General features: G+C 46.3%; 1 protein-coding gene across 3 annotated transcripts; it reads left to right on the forward strand.

Annotated features, from left to right (window-relative positions):
* Positions 1–5,508: 5,508 nt before the first annotated feature.
* LOC106571923 (transcription initiation factor TFIID subunit 4) lies at positions 5,509–16,660 on the forward strand. Of its 3 annotated transcripts, none has more exons than XM_014145492.2 (16): positions 5,510–6,307; positions 6,495–7,232; positions 7,992–8,140; positions 9,420–9,524; positions 9,623–9,754; positions 9,839–9,961; positions 10,097–10,186; positions 10,314–10,565; positions 10,928–11,051; positions 12,541–12,655; positions 12,845–13,014; positions 13,104–13,234; positions 13,910–14,035; positions 14,196–14,252; positions 14,428–14,547; positions 14,695–16,660. In XM_014145492.2, the coding sequence occupies exons 1-16, from the start codon at positions 6,043–6,045 to the stop codon at positions 14,857–14,859; spliced, it is 2,862 nt and encodes a 953-aa protein (XP_014000967.1). In that variant the 5' UTR covers positions 5,510–6,042; the 3' UTR covers positions 14,860–16,660. The 3 variants fall into 3 exon arrangements, with proteins under 3 accessions (XP_045551889.1, XP_014000967.1, XP_014000968.1); XM_014145493.2 differs by having other exon boundaries at positions 10,931–11,051; XM_045695933.1 differs by lacking the exons at positions 13,910–14,035; positions 14,196–14,252; positions 14,428–14,547; positions 14,695–16,660 and adding an exon at positions 13,352–13,662 and having other exon boundaries at positions 5,509–6,307.
* The last annotated feature ends 388 nt before the right edge of the window (positions 16,661–17,048 follow it).

The following is a 17,048-nucleotide window of genomic DNA, read 5'->3' on the forward strand; positions in this document are numbered from 1 at the left end:
CAATTGTGTCTTGTGCCTAATGGCAAAACCCGCCAGTGTAGTCAGGCTCATCACATATTATTATTATTACAAACAGAAGATCATCACTTCTCACAATGGTGCTCCTTTAGTAAAGTTAAATCAAAGCTGAATCAATGTCTCACAAGATCACATAATGATTCATTTGCATTTTACATAACAGAACCGAATTTAATACCGTAGCATAGTAGGCCTATAATTCTACTGTTACACCAAAAACACCTCATTTCTAATGAGATTTTAGGATGTTTAGATGAAGCTGAAAAGAAAAAAAAAAAGATAATACAACTAGGCAGGATATATGCTTTGATTCAAACAAAAAACAAGAAAGTCTAATAGTTTTTTTAACACCATCAGATCTAATTCGCTCACAAAATAGTAATTCAAGAATACCTAAATGCATATCCCCGTGAAACTTTGAGATCAATCAAATGATTGGCTTGGATATGTGAAGAAATACACTACATGACCAAAAGTATGTGAACACCTGCTTGTCGAACATCTCATTACAAAATCATATGCATTAATATGGAGTTGATCCCTCCTTTGCTGCTATAACAGCCCACTCGTCTGAAAAGGCTTTCCACTAGATGTTGGAACATTGCTGCGGGTACTTGCTTCCATTCAGCCACAAGAGCATTAGTGAGGTCAGGCACTGATGTTGGGTGATTAAGCCTGGCTCGCAGTCAGCGTTCCAAGTCATCCCAAAGTTGTTCGATGGAGTTGAGGTCAGGGCTCTGTGCAGGCCAGTCAAGTTCTTCCACGCCAATCTCGACAAAACATTTCTGTATGGACCTCGCTTTGTGCATGGGAGCATTGTCATGCTGAAACAGGAAAGGGTCTTCCCCAAACTGTTGCCACAAAGTTGGAAGAACAGAATTGTCTATAATGTCACTGTATGCTGTAGCGTTAAGATTTCCCTTCACTGGAACTAAGGGACCGAGCCCAAACCATGAAAAACAGCCCCAGACCATTAATCCTCCTCCACCAAACTTTACAGTTGGCATTATGCATTGGGGCAGATAGTATTCTCCTGGGATCCACCAAAACCAGATTTGTCTGTCAGACTGCCAGATGGTGAAGCGTGATTCATCACTCCAGAGAACGAGTTTCCACTGCTCCAGAGTCCAATGGCGGCGAGCTTTACATCACTCCCAACGAACAGTTCTTGAGCTGATGTTGCTTCCAGAGGCAGTTTGGAACTCGGTAGTGAGTGTTGCAACCGAGGACAGACGATTTTTTAAATTATATATTTTTTTTACCCTTTTTCTTCTCCCCAATTTTCGTGGTATCCAATTGGTAGTAGTTACAGTCTTGTCTCATCGCTGCAACTCCCGTATGGACTCGGGAGAGGCGAAGGTCGAGAGCCATGCGTCCTCCGAAACACAACCCAACTAAGCCGCACTGCTTCTTGACACAATGCCCATCCAACCCGGAAGCCAGCCACACCAATGTGTCGGAGGAAACACCGTACACCTGGCGACCTGGTCAGCGTGCACTGCACCCGGCCCGCCACAGGAGTCGCTAGTGCGTGATGAGACAAGGATATCCCTGCCGGCCAAACCCTCCCTAATCCGGACGACGCTGGGCCAATTGTGCGCCGCCCCATGGGCCTCCCAGTCGCGGCCGGCTGCGACAGAGCCTGGACTCAAACCTAGAATCTCTGGTGGCACAGCTAGCACTGCGATGCAGTGCCTTAGACCACTGCGCCACCTGGGAGGCCGGAGAGATGATTTTTACGCGCTACGCGCTTCAGCGGTCCCGGTCTGTGACATTGTGTGGTCTACCACTTCACGGCTGAGCCGGTGTTGCTCCTAGACATTTCCACTTCACAATAAGAGCACTTACAGTTGACCGGTGCAGCTCTAGCAGGGCAGAAATTTGAGGAACTGACTTATTGGAAAGGTGGCATCCTATGACGGTGCCACATTGAATGTAACTGATCTCTTCAGTAAGAGCATTCTACTGACAATGTTTGTCTATGGAGATTGCATGCCTGTGTGCTCGATTGTATACACATGTCAGCAAAGGGTATGGATGAAATAGCCGAATCCACAAATTTTAAGTGGTGTCCACATACATTTGTATATATAGTGTATATACAAATTCATTCACTATTGAGTGATGCTGCCCTATTCTGAAATGAGGTAGCCTATACCTAATGTGTTGTTTGAGAGTATTACAAATATAACATTGTATTTAGACAATGTGTGGGCATAGACTGTGCAATATGACCGAAAATAACTTCTAGACATCATAACTGTGATTACTCACCACGGACTCGCAGAATCCTTTTTCTTAGTTCACGACTCTGCCGAGCCCGATGCGGAGGATATACGGCTCCCTCGGGAACAGGCCCCGACCCCAGTGATATGCGTGAAGAGGAGGCGGAGAAAGATAGGGCGGGCTGCCATCTGAGGAGTCGGAGGCGATCGAATAAACCCCCACTCCCCTCAATTCTGCTAGCAAACGTAATCTTTGGACAATAAAATGGAAGAGTTATTGGGAAGATTAAACTACCAATGGGACATTAAAAACTGTAACATCTTATGCTTCACGGAGTCGTGGCTAAACAACGCCAATATCAACATACAGGTGGCTGGTAGGTAAGGGAGGTAAAGGCAAAAAAGTCCATGGTGGCAAAGTAAATACAATATAGCAAGTAAAACACTGGAATGGTAGATTTGTAGTAGAAGAAGTGGAAAGTAGAAATAGAGATAATGGGGTGCAAAGGAGCAAAATAAAATAAATAAATACAGTAGGGGAAGGGGTAGTTGTTTGGGCTAAATTATAGATGGGCTATGTACAGGTGCAGTGATCTGTGAGCTGCTCTGACAGCTGAGCTGTATTCTGCCATAAGCAAACAAGAAAACGCTCACTCAGAGGTGGCGCTCCTACTAGCCGGGGACTTTAATGCAGGGAAACATAAATCAGTTTTACCAAATTTCTATCAGCATGTTAAATGTGCAACCAGAGGGCAAAGAACTCTGGACCACCTATACTCCAAACACAGAGATGCATACAAAGCTCGCCCTCCATTTGGCAAATCTGACCATAATTCCATCCTCCTAATTCCTGCTTACAAGCAAAAATTAAAGCAGGAAGCCCCAGTGACTAGATCAATAAAAAAGTGGTCATATGAAGCAGATGATAAGCTACAAGACTGTTTTGCAAGCACAGACTGGAATATGTTCCCGTATTCCTCCAATGGCATTGAGGAGTACACCACATCTGTCATTGGCTTCATCAATAAGTGCAACCATGACGTCGTCCCTACAGTGACTGACGTACATACCCCAACCAGAAGCCATGGATTACAGGCAGCATCCGCACTGAGCTAAAGGCCAGAGCTGCCGTTTTCAAGGAGCGTGACTCTAACCCGGAAGATTATAAGAAATTACGCTATGCCCTCCGACGAACCATCAAAAAGGCAAAGCATCAATAAGATCGAGTCGTACTACACCGGCTCTGATGCTCGTCAGATGTGGCAGGGCCTGCAAACCATTACAGACTACAAAGGGAAGCACAGCCGAGAGCTGCCCAGTGACATGAGCCTACCAGACGAGCTAAACTACTTATATGCTCACTTCGAGGCAAATAACACTGAAACATGCATGAGAGCACCGGCTGTACCAGAAGACTGTGTGATCACGCTCTCTGCAGCCGATGTAAGACCTTTAGACAGGTCAACATTCACAAGGCCGCAGGTCCAGACGGATTACCAGGACGTGTACTGCGAGCATGCACTGACCAACTAGCAAGTGTCTTCACTGACATTTTCAACCTCTCCCTGTCCGAGTCTGTAATATCAACATGTTTTAAGCAGACCACCATAGTGTTCTTGGGCACCAAGAACACTAAGGTAACATGCCTAAATGACTACTGACCCGTAGCACTCACGTCTGTAGCCATGAAGTGCTTTGAAAGGCTGGTCATGGCTCACATCAACACCATTATCCCAGAAACCCTAGACCCACTCCAATTTGGATCACGTCCCAACAGTTCCACAGATGATGCAGTCGCGATTGCACTCCACACTGCCCTTTCCCACCTGGACAAAAGGAACACCAATGTGAGAATGTTATTCATTGACTACAGCTCAGCGTTCAACACCACAGTGCTCTCAAAGCTCATCAATAAGCTAAGGACCCTGGGACTAAACACCTCCCCCTGCAACTGGATCCTGGACTTCCTGACGGGCCGCCCCCTGGTGGTAAGGGTTGATAACAACATATCCGCCATGCTGATCCTCAACACAGGGGCCAGGATCCAGTTGCAGGCCCCTGTGTTGAAGATCAGCGTGGCGAATGTGTTGTTACCTACCCTTACCACCGGGGGCGGCCCGTCAGGAAGTGCAGGATCCAGTGCTCAGCCCCCTCCTGTACTTCCTGTTCACTCATGACTGCACGGCCAGGCACGACTTCAACACCATCATTAAATTTGCCAATTACATAACAGTGGTAGGCCTGATCACCGACAACAACGAGACAGCCTATAAGGAGGAGGTCAGAGACCTGGTCGTATGGTGTCAGGACAACAACCTCTCCCTCAACGTGATCAAGACAAAGGAGATGATTGTGGACTACAGGAAAAAGAGGACCGAGCACGCCCCCATTGTCATTGACGGGGCTGCAGTGGAGCAGGTTGAGAGCTTTAAGTTCCGAACAAACTAACATGGTCCAAGCACACCATGACAGTCATGAAGTGGGCACGACAAAACCTATTCCCCCTCAGGAGACTGAAAAGATGTGGTATGGGTCCTCAGATCCTCAAAAGGTTCTACAGCTGCACCATCGAGAGCATCCTGACTGGTTGCATCACTGCCTGGTATGGCAACTGCTCAGCCTCCGACAGCCCAGTACATCACTGGGGCCAAGCTTCCTGCAATCCAGGACCTCTGTACCAGGCGGTGTCAGAGGAAGGCCCTAAAAATTGTCAAAGACTCCAGCCACACTAGTCATAGACTGTTCACTCTGCTACCACAAGCAAGCAGTACCGGAGCGCTAAGTCTAGCTCCAAGAGGCTTCTAAACAGCTTCTACCCCCAAGCCATAAGACTCCTGAACGTCTAGTCAAATGACTACCCCTCCACTACCACTCTCTGTTGTTATATATGCATAGTCACTTTAATTAACTCTACCTACATGTACACACTTTCCCAACTAACCTGTGCCCTTGCACATTGACTGTACCAGCACCTTTAATTACTTGTTACTTTTCTCTCTTATTCTTATCCATATTTTTTGAAACTGCACTGTCAGTTAGGGGCTTGTAAGCAAGCATTTCACTGTAAGGTGAATTCCGTGCATGTTGTATTAGGTGCATGTGACTGATAAAATTTGATTTGGAGAATGCGTTTTAATGAATACTCTATAATGATAGGCTATTCAATTAGCTACATCTGTCGGTACAAACGTTGATTTGGGAAATCATGACGTCATTTATATTTTTGGGCGCTCCCTCCATTAATAATACTTTTTTTAAAAGAGCAATGTCCCACTCTTTTTGAATTCACCCTATGCCTATAGCACAACTTCAATCTCTAAAGCATGATCACAGAAATGTAAAAAAAATGACATGAGATGTCTTTATTGTCCTCCACAGCTCAGCGACAGACAGAGGGGCAAGCAGCAGGCTGCCTAGTTCTGTTTAACAGTCAGCAGCGAGCGCATGATATGCGCCCTCGTGCGTGTGGTAACAGCAGTTGTCGGACAGAACTGAAGAAAAAAAAATGAAAAAAACAACGCAGCCATTTTGAGTCGAGAATAAAAACTCAAAAGAGCAAAGAAATCACATTATTTCCTCTAGAATGATTCCAAATAAGTACAATCGGTAACATCTCGTGTGGTTCGTTTCCATTTGGCAATTCTATCCGTATTGTCGTACCGATTTTTCGTCCGTGCTTTCTCATCCGGCTGGCATTCCAAAATGCAAGTTAAAACCATTTATCCCAACCTTTAAATCTAGCAATAACCAATCAGAGCACCCGGAATCCGATGTCAGTGACGGAGTATCCAATCGGCGCATGCGTCTCACGATCGAGTGTAGTAGGGTAAAGATGGCGGCGGGCTCGGATTTGCTGGATGATGTTTTCTTCAACACTGAGGTGGACGAGAAAGTAGTTAGTGATCTTGTTGGATCTTTGGAGTCTGAGCTCACGGGATCGGGTCGCGGAAACTCTGCAGTCAGGGTCCAGGCTGCCGCAAATCACAGTGGCAACCCCGCTGTATGTGGCAATTCCAATGTCCAGGACAGCAAAATGGGACTTTCACAAGAGCTTGCTAAACCAGGTAACGTTAACGTAAGATATAGGTTTAGCCGCTGACTCTGGTTAGCACATTTTTGTCACGTTGTTTTTCTGTTTTCGTATCTTTTAAGCCACACCATTTGACAAAACTCTTGCTTATACACATGTTCAATTTATATATATTTGTATATATATATATTTCCCTTTCTCTCATGTTTCCTCTGCTGTAGGGAATAGCGTCCAAGGGGGTGTCATTAATAGTACGAGGTCCACCATGGATACAGCGGCCGCGACGACGGCGGCGGGCTCAAGCATGACAGCGGGACACAGTCAGAGTAAGACGAGGACAGCTGGTGGTGTGGTAACAGTGGTTCCCGATCACGGGGAAAGGATCGGAAAAACTGAGTCGGCTGGTGTACAAACTTTAAATGGAAGTAGCGTTGTAATAAACTCTCATAATTTGGTGAGCTCGGCAAGCAGCACAGTGCCCGCCGTCACGATTGTCTACAACGGACCAGGCTCCGTGGTCAAGGGAAACGTAATCTTACCCTCAACTTCCAGCACTGTCATTCAAACCTCTCTAATGGACAATGCTGTCACTTCAACTGTAATATCGTCTCAGCCGTCTGTTCTAAACAGTGTGCCTACTGTCACGCTCGTGAGGCCGCCTATGCAAACCCCCGGAGCAGTCACCTCGCTGAGCGGGAGCAATACCTTTCTGACATCATCTGTCAACGTCGCTCACCCTGCATGTTCAGGAGCACAAATCAACAAGTCAGAGTCGCCAAAAACGACAATACAAAAGACTGCACAGGTGACGGGGACGGCAACAGCTTTAGAGAAAAGCCCATCGACTATTGCAATCAGTCCTGGTGGGATAAGGGCGATCGCTCCTCAGGTATTGGCCCCAAGACTTCCGCAACCCCAACAGAACGCGCCAAACATCCAAAACATTCAGCTCCCCCCAGGTAACTTTTCCATTCTCAGTTGATATTGTATAGCTGATTCATTGAAGCATGATATGATGTGTTAGAGTAGCCAATTATGTCAGTGAGCCATAGTGAGTGGAGAGGGGATACAATGCATCTTGCTGGCAGCGTTTCAAGGCTCTATCAATGTGATAAACAAACTTTATTGCAAACTTATGCGCTGTGGCACACAGACAAGTCTTTTGTTTGTTTATCAGACAAACTGTCCAGTTGCTATACTGTACTCCATCCCAGTCTCTAGTGTGTGTGTGTGTGTTTTGCTGTCCATTGTTCATGCTCCTCTAGCACACTGTGACCTGTGGGAACATTCTATTGATTCTGTCTACTTGTTTTGCTTGTAAAAGCAGATTAGCGTTGTCTGTTGTGCTGTTCTCTGTTGTGTGGTCCTGATAGCACACATACCATAGACCGACCCACTGTCAAGGGGCACACTGACACTGTAGTGCATCATGTAACCTAGTTGCAAGCATGTGCCAAATGTTCTGTTGGAACTGCATCTCTCACATGTTCTGTCTAACAATGCTATCCACCATTAAGCTCGCCACTGAAAGTTGAGTTTTAGTGATAATTACTTTTTACTGTACCACTTTTCAGCCAAGAGTGGCCAAATATATTTTCTAAGCAAACAATGCTTTAGAAGTTATTCAATTGTGGTGTATTTAGCGAGTCTGTCTGTTGATCTATGACCCCTGTTTGACCTCACCTCTGACCCCCCTCCATGCCCTCTGCCCTGTGCAGGGATGGTGTTGGTGCGCAGTGAGAGTGGGCAGCTGTTAATGATCCACCAGCAGACCCTGGCCCAGATGCAGGCTCAGTCCCAGAGCCCCATGACCCCACGGCCAGCCACCCCCACCAGCACTCCCCCTGTCCAGATCACCTCTGTACAGGTACACACACACACACACACACACACACACACACACACTGAAACTGTAAATCATCTCTTAGCTCCAGTGATGGAGAGATCACAGTGTGATTGAATAAAGAGAGCGATGAAAGAGCGACACAGGCGAACAGAGGTGACACAAAGCCGGTTAATTTACACCTGTTGCACCAACCAAAAATAAGACTAGTACGGCATATACAACGCACGTTCATGAGATGTGATGCTTCATAATGATGGTTGCTAGGCAGCGCCAGTGGCAGTTCTAAACATTGCGAGGCATGTCCCATCACTTCGCAAAGCCCACCGCTATGCATGCACGTTTTCTCAACCACAGCTGGATGGATCAATCGATAATTACATTGGGAATGAGTATCACTGAATGAGAATAAAGTTAATGCCATTGAAGGCATTTATCATATTGTTGCTTACTGAAACTTCCCAAAGTCGTCTAACCGTTTTAAATACTTTAAAGCAATAGCCGTATGTGGTCAACCGTAATTTCAGCACCGTTATGATTGGGCCAGTGTTATCGCGCTGCTTTGAGACAAGCATGAGGACTTATCTTGATGAATGAATCAATGTCAGAATTTTTTTTTTTTTTTTTCACCGAATATCCGTTTGGATATTTGGTTACAATTAGGCTGGGGAAATGTTAGCAAAATTGAGGTGAGTGTTCATGATGATCTTTAGTCTAGTTTGCTGGTCTAGCAGTGTTATCAGAATATTTTGCTGGTTTGCTATGTAGCCTACGGTAGCCGAGTATAACGTGGATTATTTTGCTCGTCACTCGTGTGGTAGCCTAGGCTATATTCCGACTCAAAGCTCTTGACTTGTCTGATGATCAATCAATATGATTTTGTTTCACAGAATCTCCGTCCATATGTTTGGTTAATTGGTTTCTGTCTGGGCAAATAAGAGGAGGTGGCAGACCATCTATTTGTTCGCTAATATCTGATCAGACACATTTAGCATGCTATAATGTAGCATAAATCAAGTGTATTATGTAGCTATTGACTTGTGCATAGGCAACATGAAAAGCCTGCTTCGGTTGTGAAATTTGAACACGAGACTCACATCCTTTTGAAAATAGAGATTGCTGTTATTTTCTGAGCATATCATGAAAGAATACACCTGCTCCCTACAAGGCGTAGATTCTACTCCCAGACATAGCTCATAGAAGGGTTATGCCCAGGTGGTGCAACAGGTCTAATTTTAAGGTCGGAAGTGGGGTTACGACCAACTGGTGCAACCGTCCCCAGAACCCTTGTCCTATCCTGTAGGCTCCAGGGATGCCCCTCATGGCCCGTCAGGTGACCCCCACCATCATCAAGCAGGGCACCCCGGCCCAGACCACTGTCCTCCAGAGGCCTCCTGTGCTACAGCAGGTAGGTACACACCTCATCCCCCCTCTTCTCTTTCATTATCTCACCCTCTCCCCTTAGTCTCATTTCATCCCCTGCTCCCTTTGTCCCATCTCCTGTAGAACACCATTGTGCTGGGTGGGGCGGCTGCCACCCCAGGTCAGGCCCCAGTGCAGCCTGGCTCGGCAGCAGCAGCAGTCAACCAGCGAGCAGGGACCCCCGGAGCTACCGGGACACCAAGCACTCCCACTACGGTGGGACAACACTCCTCTACTCCTTCCTGCATTTGTCTACTCCTAAATGGTCATGCAATGGTTTTTACGTGTGTGTGTGTGTAGGAGACCCTGGAGAACGTGAAGAAATGCAAGAACTTCCTTTCCACGCTGATCAAGCTGGCATCCAGCGGGAAGCAGTCGTCTGAGACCACGGCCAGCGTCAAGGACCTGGTCAAGAGCCTGTTGGTACGCCTGTCTGTCTGTCGGTGTTCGTTTCACTCTCTCTCTCGCTCTGTCTCTCTCTTTCTCTTGCACTCGCTCTTACTCTTTTTCCTCACGCTGTCTTTCTACATTGATGTCTGTGTTTTTCTACCACTGCAGGAAGGTAAGATCGAAGCAGAGGAGTTCACCAGTCGGTTATACCGGGAGCTCAACTCCTCTCCTCAGCCATATCTTGTGCCTTTCCTCAAGGTGAGCCCGATGGCTTTTCCCTTCTCTAATGTAGCTAGCTATTCACTCGCGACCCAAACAAACACAAGTGGCCGGAAGATGCAATATAGATGAGGGAATGACCTGTGCTCTCCCTCCCCATCTCCAGAGGAGTCTCCCTGCACTGCGTCAGATGACCCCAGACTCGACAGCCTTCATCCAGCAGAGCCAGCTTCCCCAGGCCAGCGTCCAGCCTGCCTCCTCCTCCACAGCCCTGACTGCAGTGGTGCTGGGGGGCACGGCCACCGCACAGAGACTCCCTCTGAACAGAACCACCACGGCCAGCCCCGGGGCCAAGGGGACCATGCACCAGTCCCCTGTCATCAGCCAGGCCCAGACACCTCACAGCAAGCCTGGCCTGGTATACTATATCCTAATGATACTCCACTCAGTGTTTCCATGTATTGTATAGGGGGGTGCCTTGTTGACTTTGTGTCACATGAAGTCTATATGACTGTTATGTTGAGGGATGACCAGAAGTGTATCACCTGTTTCACACTACATGGCAAAGCCGAGCTGCACTGGGCTGGCCTGGTTACGCATCCACCGTAATTGCTGGAGCCATACTAGAAAGGACAATGTTAAAAATAAATAGCCCGAGCCTGAACAGTAATGTCTGCTCTATTGTGTGAATCATGTTTTATACCTCTCTCTCCTCCCTCGCTCTCTCCTCTCTCTTTCTCTCTCGTTCTCTACTCTCTCTCTGTGTTGATGGTGCCCCAGCAGCAGGGGGCGTTGGCAAGTACTCAGGTAACTCTGGCCCAGTCGCCCATGGTTACTTTCCGAGGCCAGTCCCACAGTCGCATCATCATGGGACATCCGCAGGTGGTCAAACAGCTGCAAACAGGTGTGCGTTTGTATTGTCTGCGTCCCATCGTCTTAACTGCGTCATGGCTTTGTGTTTGATGTTTGTGTACTTATTCTACATGAAAATGTCAGCCATTTCTCAAACAGAAATATCATTTATACAAAGGATAACGTATTAGTTATCTTATTTCAGATGAACCCTAGTGCTTTCTTATACCATAGCTGTATAATACTGCTCTTGTGCAGGATAGGAGCTTTTCTGTGTTAGCTATTTTTCCACTGGGAGTCTCTGGGACAAATGCGCTCAGTGTGAACAATGGCAGTGTCAATGATAGAAAGCGTCAGACAGAAGTGTTCGGTCTGTGGCCGGCTGCTATTAGCTAGTGGAGATTAGCTAGTGGAGATGGCAGTAGTGTGTGTGTGTGCGTGCGTGCGTGCGCGTGTGTGTGTGTGTGGTCTTGTATTACTATCCTCGTGGGTACCGGAAATCCCCAAAAGTCCCCACAAGGAAAATTCTCCCTCGTGGGGACATTTCTCAGGTCTCCATGAGGACAAAGGCTATTTTAGGCTTAGGGGTTAGGGTTAGAATTGGGGTTAGGGTTAGAATTGGGGTTAGGGTTAGAATTGGGGTTAGGGTTTGGGTTAAGTTAGTGGTGTTATGCCCATATGGGGCATAGGGACACGTGCCCCCTCAAATTTGTCCTGTTTAACATTTTATTAAAATAAAGTGATTTCTGTAATGCTAGCCCAAATAGGTTACCAATCTTCCAACCTCATATCTAGCTACCAAGAAACCATTTCAGGCCATCAGTCAAGTTAGAGTAACTAGCTTGTCTAACTATCTTAGCTGGCATGCCTGCTGGTAAGGTTGGTAGACTTTAGAAAAGCAAGCAATTACTAAATGTACTCGCATCCTTTCAATCTTTTACCCAGATTTTAGCAGAGAAGCATATTTCGTTTCTTGATTTTTTTTTTTTACCACCAGTCAGTAAGAAACAGACAGCTCAAGAAGTATGCTTAGATATGCAGGAAAATAAACACATTTCTGACATCAAATTAAGCATAATGATTATGGCTCTAGATTACAGGAGTTTAAAAAAATGCTAAATTCTCAACTTCTACCCCTGAGCCATCCTCACATACTTTGTGCCTCCTCACATTTTTGTGCATGATGCACCTGGGTTAAAGTTAGGGTAAAGGAAAATGGAATTTTGAATGGAAATACACTTTACGTGTGTTCACTGGACTGTATGGAAACACTGCCCCCTTGTGAGATATAAATGTAGCTGCATGCGATATTGATCAAGAAAGCGCTCATCTGTGAAATGTTCTTCCTCCATCTCTCTTCCTCTTGATCTCAGCTCCTCTCTTCTGCTCACAGCAAATATACCAAGAAAAAGATCATTATTTATTGATGTGTAATGATACATTATACAATGTGAAAGGTTGAGGAGCCTGTGTAAAGGTAGTGTCTAACTGTTCCTTTTCTCCCCCATCTTGCGCTCTCTGTCTTTCTGTCTGTGTCTCAGTTCCTGTAGTGAAACAAGCTCTAGCACCAGGGGCCAAGGTAACACTGGGGCGCCAGTCTATGCTCTCTGTTGCACAGAAGAACAAGCTGAAGGAGGCAAGCGGAGGAACCTTCAAGTAACTCACACACGCACACACACACACACACACACACACACACACACACACACACACACACACACACACACACACACACACACACACACACACGCGCATGCACAAGTCGGTTGATTTCAGAATTCTTAAAGTGAAAAAGAGGCCTTATAAATGTGATCTTTCTCTTCTTTCCCTGTCGTCTTCATCCAGAGATGATGATGATATCAATGACGTGGCCTCCATGGCTGGAGTCAACCTGTCAGAGGAGAGCGCCCGTATCCTGGCAACCAACTCTGAGCTGGTGGGCGCGGTGACCCGCTCCTGTAAGGACGAGGCCTTCCTCTACACCACCTCACTAACCCGGAGAGTACAGGAGATCGGTGAGACACACACAACATAAACGCACGCATGCACACACACACTCTGTACCTAAAATCTCTTAACATCTCCTGTTCCCTTGTTGTAACAGGTAGGAGGTTTGGGGTGATTGACCTGGGGCCAGAGGTTATCAACTACGTTTCCCATGCAACACAGCAGCGGCTGCAGAACCTGCTGGAGAAAGTGACGGAGGTGGCGCAGCAGAAAAACATCACCTTCAAGGTGAGAGAACACAGCTTCTGTGGGTGTTGGCGTGAAGGAGGTTCACGACTTCTTTAATGAGCTATTAAGTTCTGTTGTATTCTGTCGATACTGGGTTGTCATCCTTATTGTTGCTAGCCTTTCATCTTCAAAAAGTGCTGAAGGGCCTCCCGAGTGGTGCAGCGGTCTAAGGCATTGCATCGCAGCGCTAGAGGCGTCACTACAGACCCGGGTTCTAGCCCAAGCTGTGTCGCAACCGGGAGACCCATGAGGCGGCGCACAATTGGCCCAGCGTCATCCGTGTTAGGGGAGTGTTTGGTCTGCTAGAATGCCCTTGTCCCATCGTGCTCTAGCGACTCCTTGTGGCGTGCCGGGGAGCGTGCACGCTGACTTCGTTTGCCAGCTGGACGGCGTTTCCTCCGACACATTGGTGCGGCTGGCTTCCGGGTTAAGGCGAGCAGTGTTTCAAGAAGCAGTGCGGCTTGGCGGGGTCGTGTTTCGGACGGACGCATGGCTCTCGACCTTCGCCTCTCCCGAGTCCATACGGGAGTTGCAGCGATGGGACAAGACTGTAACTACCACTTGGATATCACAAAATTGGGGAGAAAAGAGGGTAAAAAGTACAACAAAAAAAGTCATACATTTTTACCCTTGTAATCCATTATCTCTCTCTCCACCCCTCTCTCTCTCCTTCAGGAGGATGATAAGTATGAACAGGTGAGTGACGTGCGAGCCCAGCTGAAGTTCTATGAACAGCTGGATCAGATGGAGAAACAGAGGAAGGAGGAGCAGGAGAGGGAGATCCTGATGAAGGCTGCTAAGGTAACTGTAACTCACCACCACAGGCATTGATGGCATTAACCTTAGAAATGTGGAGGTGCAACTTCAACCATGTTACATAGCCTTTTGCAGCATCTAGTGGTCTTATACTGTAAGTGCCAGTAGTGTTGATAGTGAATTCCGTGCCTCTTTCCTCCCCCAGTCTCGATCGCGGCAAGAGGACCCAGAGCAGCTTCGGCTCAAACAGAAGGCCAAAGAGGTGAGAGGAGAGCGTTTTGTGTGGCTGTGTGCAGAGTGTGTATAACATTAGTGTATTATGTCGTATGCAAATGATTTGTAGTGTTTCTCATACTCTGTGTCACTTGTCTCAGTCTTCAAGCACAGGAGCGTTGTATGTGTCATGCCTGTTCCCTCTGTGTGTGGTTTGGTTGTAGATGCAGCAGCAGGAGCTGAATCAGATCAGGCAGAAGGAGGCCAACATGACGGCCCTGGCAGCCATCGGCCCCAGGAAGAAACGGAAAATGGAGTCCCCCGTCAACGGAGCCGGGGCTGAGGTAAAGACTACTCTAGGCTTGATCATTGACTATATATTGCGCTTAACAAAGAACCAAACTTGTGGACTGATAGCGGTTTATACATGCACATATTTTTGAAGATCAACATGAATGTTCCTTTCTCCGTCTCCCCCTCCCTCTCTGCAGGGTTCTGGCTCTGGTCCCTCATCGTCAGTTGGGGCCAATAGCGGAGGCTCCAGACCTCAGCGCCAGCGCATCACCAGGGTCAACCTCAGGGACCTGCTCTTCTGTCTGGAGAATGAGAGAGAAACCAGTAGCTCACATCTGCTCTACAAAGGCTTCCTCAAATAACGCACAGAGAGACCAGCCACGCCCTGTTACACTTCCAGAGAGATGAGACACTAATGAGAGAAACCAGTCACTCTGATGCACGTGACGCAGTCTCCAATAACATCTCCCCGACAGATAACAGGCCAGACACTCCCAACAGCACGTCCCTTATAGAGCCAAATGGACCAGCTACATGTGACGGCACCTCCTCCTCTTTTGTGCTCTCCTACAATCATGACCTGGAGGGAAGACAGACCAGCAGCACCTGGAATATTAATCATCAGCTGTGCCCTACACGCCTTCCTCAAAGGTGAGGTGGTGGGACTGACCTCTCAGACTAGCTCTTCTGGACCCTCCTTTACCCCCGTGCCTCTCACACTTCTGTAGGGACCAGCTACTGGCAACCTGGTCCCCTCCCATAAACTGCCCTCTGGTGCCATGGAGGGGAAATGCTCTTATTTGTGAGGTCTCCTTTGGGTCTGGAAACATCCTCATTCACAGTAGGTGCATAGCTTTTACATCCTTTAACCTCATGCAAGAGGCTTATATGATTAGACTTTTTATAAAGAACCCCCAGCGAGGACCCTTTTAACACGGTTAACGAACAAACGTACAAAACCGCAGTAGTAACGTCAAATCCCTGACCATACAGAAACTCTGGGCCTTTTGTTGGGGGATAGAGGTGGGAGATAGAGACTATTTTATAGTCATTCATTTGGAATTTTTTTAACTTTTTATTTTATTTTAATTTTTTACTTGACTGATACAAGTCTTCTGCTGAGTTGCCTTTTTTGCCAAAATAAAGCCATATGAATGATACATGTCTAACTCTCTAGAACCCTGATAACATTACAGGACCCCTACTTGTTATTCAGTCAATTCTCCACAGAGTTTTTAGGCTTTGTTTGATTTCTGTTTTAGTATATCTTCCGGTGTGCTTTTTTGTTTGACTTTTGTTTTTGAATCCATTATTATGAATGTCAACACGTCTGTTGAAAAGGTTATGGAAATGGACGCGAGCTTGTGTGCGCGCTCATTTCTGGTGCACATGTAACATGTAATCCTATGGAAACAGTCTGTCAATCACCTGTTCATACAGACCATATGTTTCTGCCAGTAGACTGTGGGGGGGGGAGGATAAACATGAACAGGTTTATGATTTTATTTTTTTTCAAAAGAGTCATGTAAAAGAATTTACAATAATTAATTGTTGATGCAACAATGCAAAGTGAGACTGAGACGTTGATGCAACGTTGGCAATAAATAGCCTATTTATGATTGGAGGTAGGCCATTCCTGGCTGCCATGGTGATGTTATGGAATGCAGAATATGGACTGCCCCCCCTCCCCCAACGACTGATTTTTAATCAAGTCAGAGGGATACACCCACTTTCTATATCATTTTTGGATATTTTGTTGGTGCACATACTAATTGGTTGTTTCTGAAGGTTTTGGATGGGAGTGTATGAAAATGTATATTGATTAGACTTTTCTAGCTGTACATACTTCAGTTGGCCTTTTGTAAGGTCTGTCAATAGAAGATTTAATTCTCTTTTCTCAACATTTATTTTTTCTCTCTGCTAGTCAATCAGTATTGATATGTTTTTATACCATCGCCCCTGGCAACTGTTACACACATTTCCCTCTGTCCATTTTCTATCGGAGAACACAGTTTTCAATGAAAAACTGAAGTATATTATGTAAATATACATTTTGCACAGCCATTTGTTAATATGTAAATACTCTAAATGAAACGTTTTTAATGGTGATTGTTTATAGAGGATTGAGAGAGAATGATCTCCTTCATTAAAAATGAAAAATAAGTTGTTGTGCTGTATGTCTTTCTGCGTGGCTACAGTGTTTGGATCTTGCTTAAACCCTTCTCAATGCCTGCATTTATAGTTTGTCTTGTACAGTGGCTGCCTACTGTATTAACCCAGAGACAGAAGGGCTGCAATGATGTGAGGGATTTCTTTTAAAAACCAGTTCCTGAGTTCAAGTGCAGTACATAGTTCTCTCAGAGGAGGGCACTATTGTATCACTAAATCTCTACATCCCTCAAACAGTGGTCAATCTCATCAAACCGAAACCATTTTCTTTGGTGTCTTTGGGAGTAAGAGTGATCTCATCTGCATCTATTGCCGCGTTCGTGTACTACAAGTCGGAACTAGGAATCTCATTTCCGACTTGCTAGCTGGTTGTAGTTAAACG

Source organism: Salmo salar, chromosome ssa15 (genome assembly GCF_905237065.1).
Source record: "Salmo salar chromosome ssa15, Ssal_v3.1, whole genome shotgun sequence".
Classification (NCBI taxonomy): Eukaryota; Metazoa; Chordata; class Actinopteri; order Salmoniformes; family Salmonidae; genus Salmo; species Salmo salar.

Coding starts and splice junctions, on each gene's coding strand:
- LOC106571923 (XM_014145492.2), top strand. CDS start 6,043: ATGCGTCTCACGATCGAGTGTAGTAGGGTAAAGATGGCGGCGGGCTCG. Junction 12,656..12,844: donor GCAAGCGGAGGAACCTTCAA/GTAACTCACACA, acceptor GTCTTCATCCAG/AGATGATGATGATATCAATG. Junction 14,253..14,427: donor TCAAACAGAAGGCCAAAGAG/GTGAGAGGAGAG, acceptor GTTTGGTTGTAG/ATGCAGCAGCAGGAGCTGAA.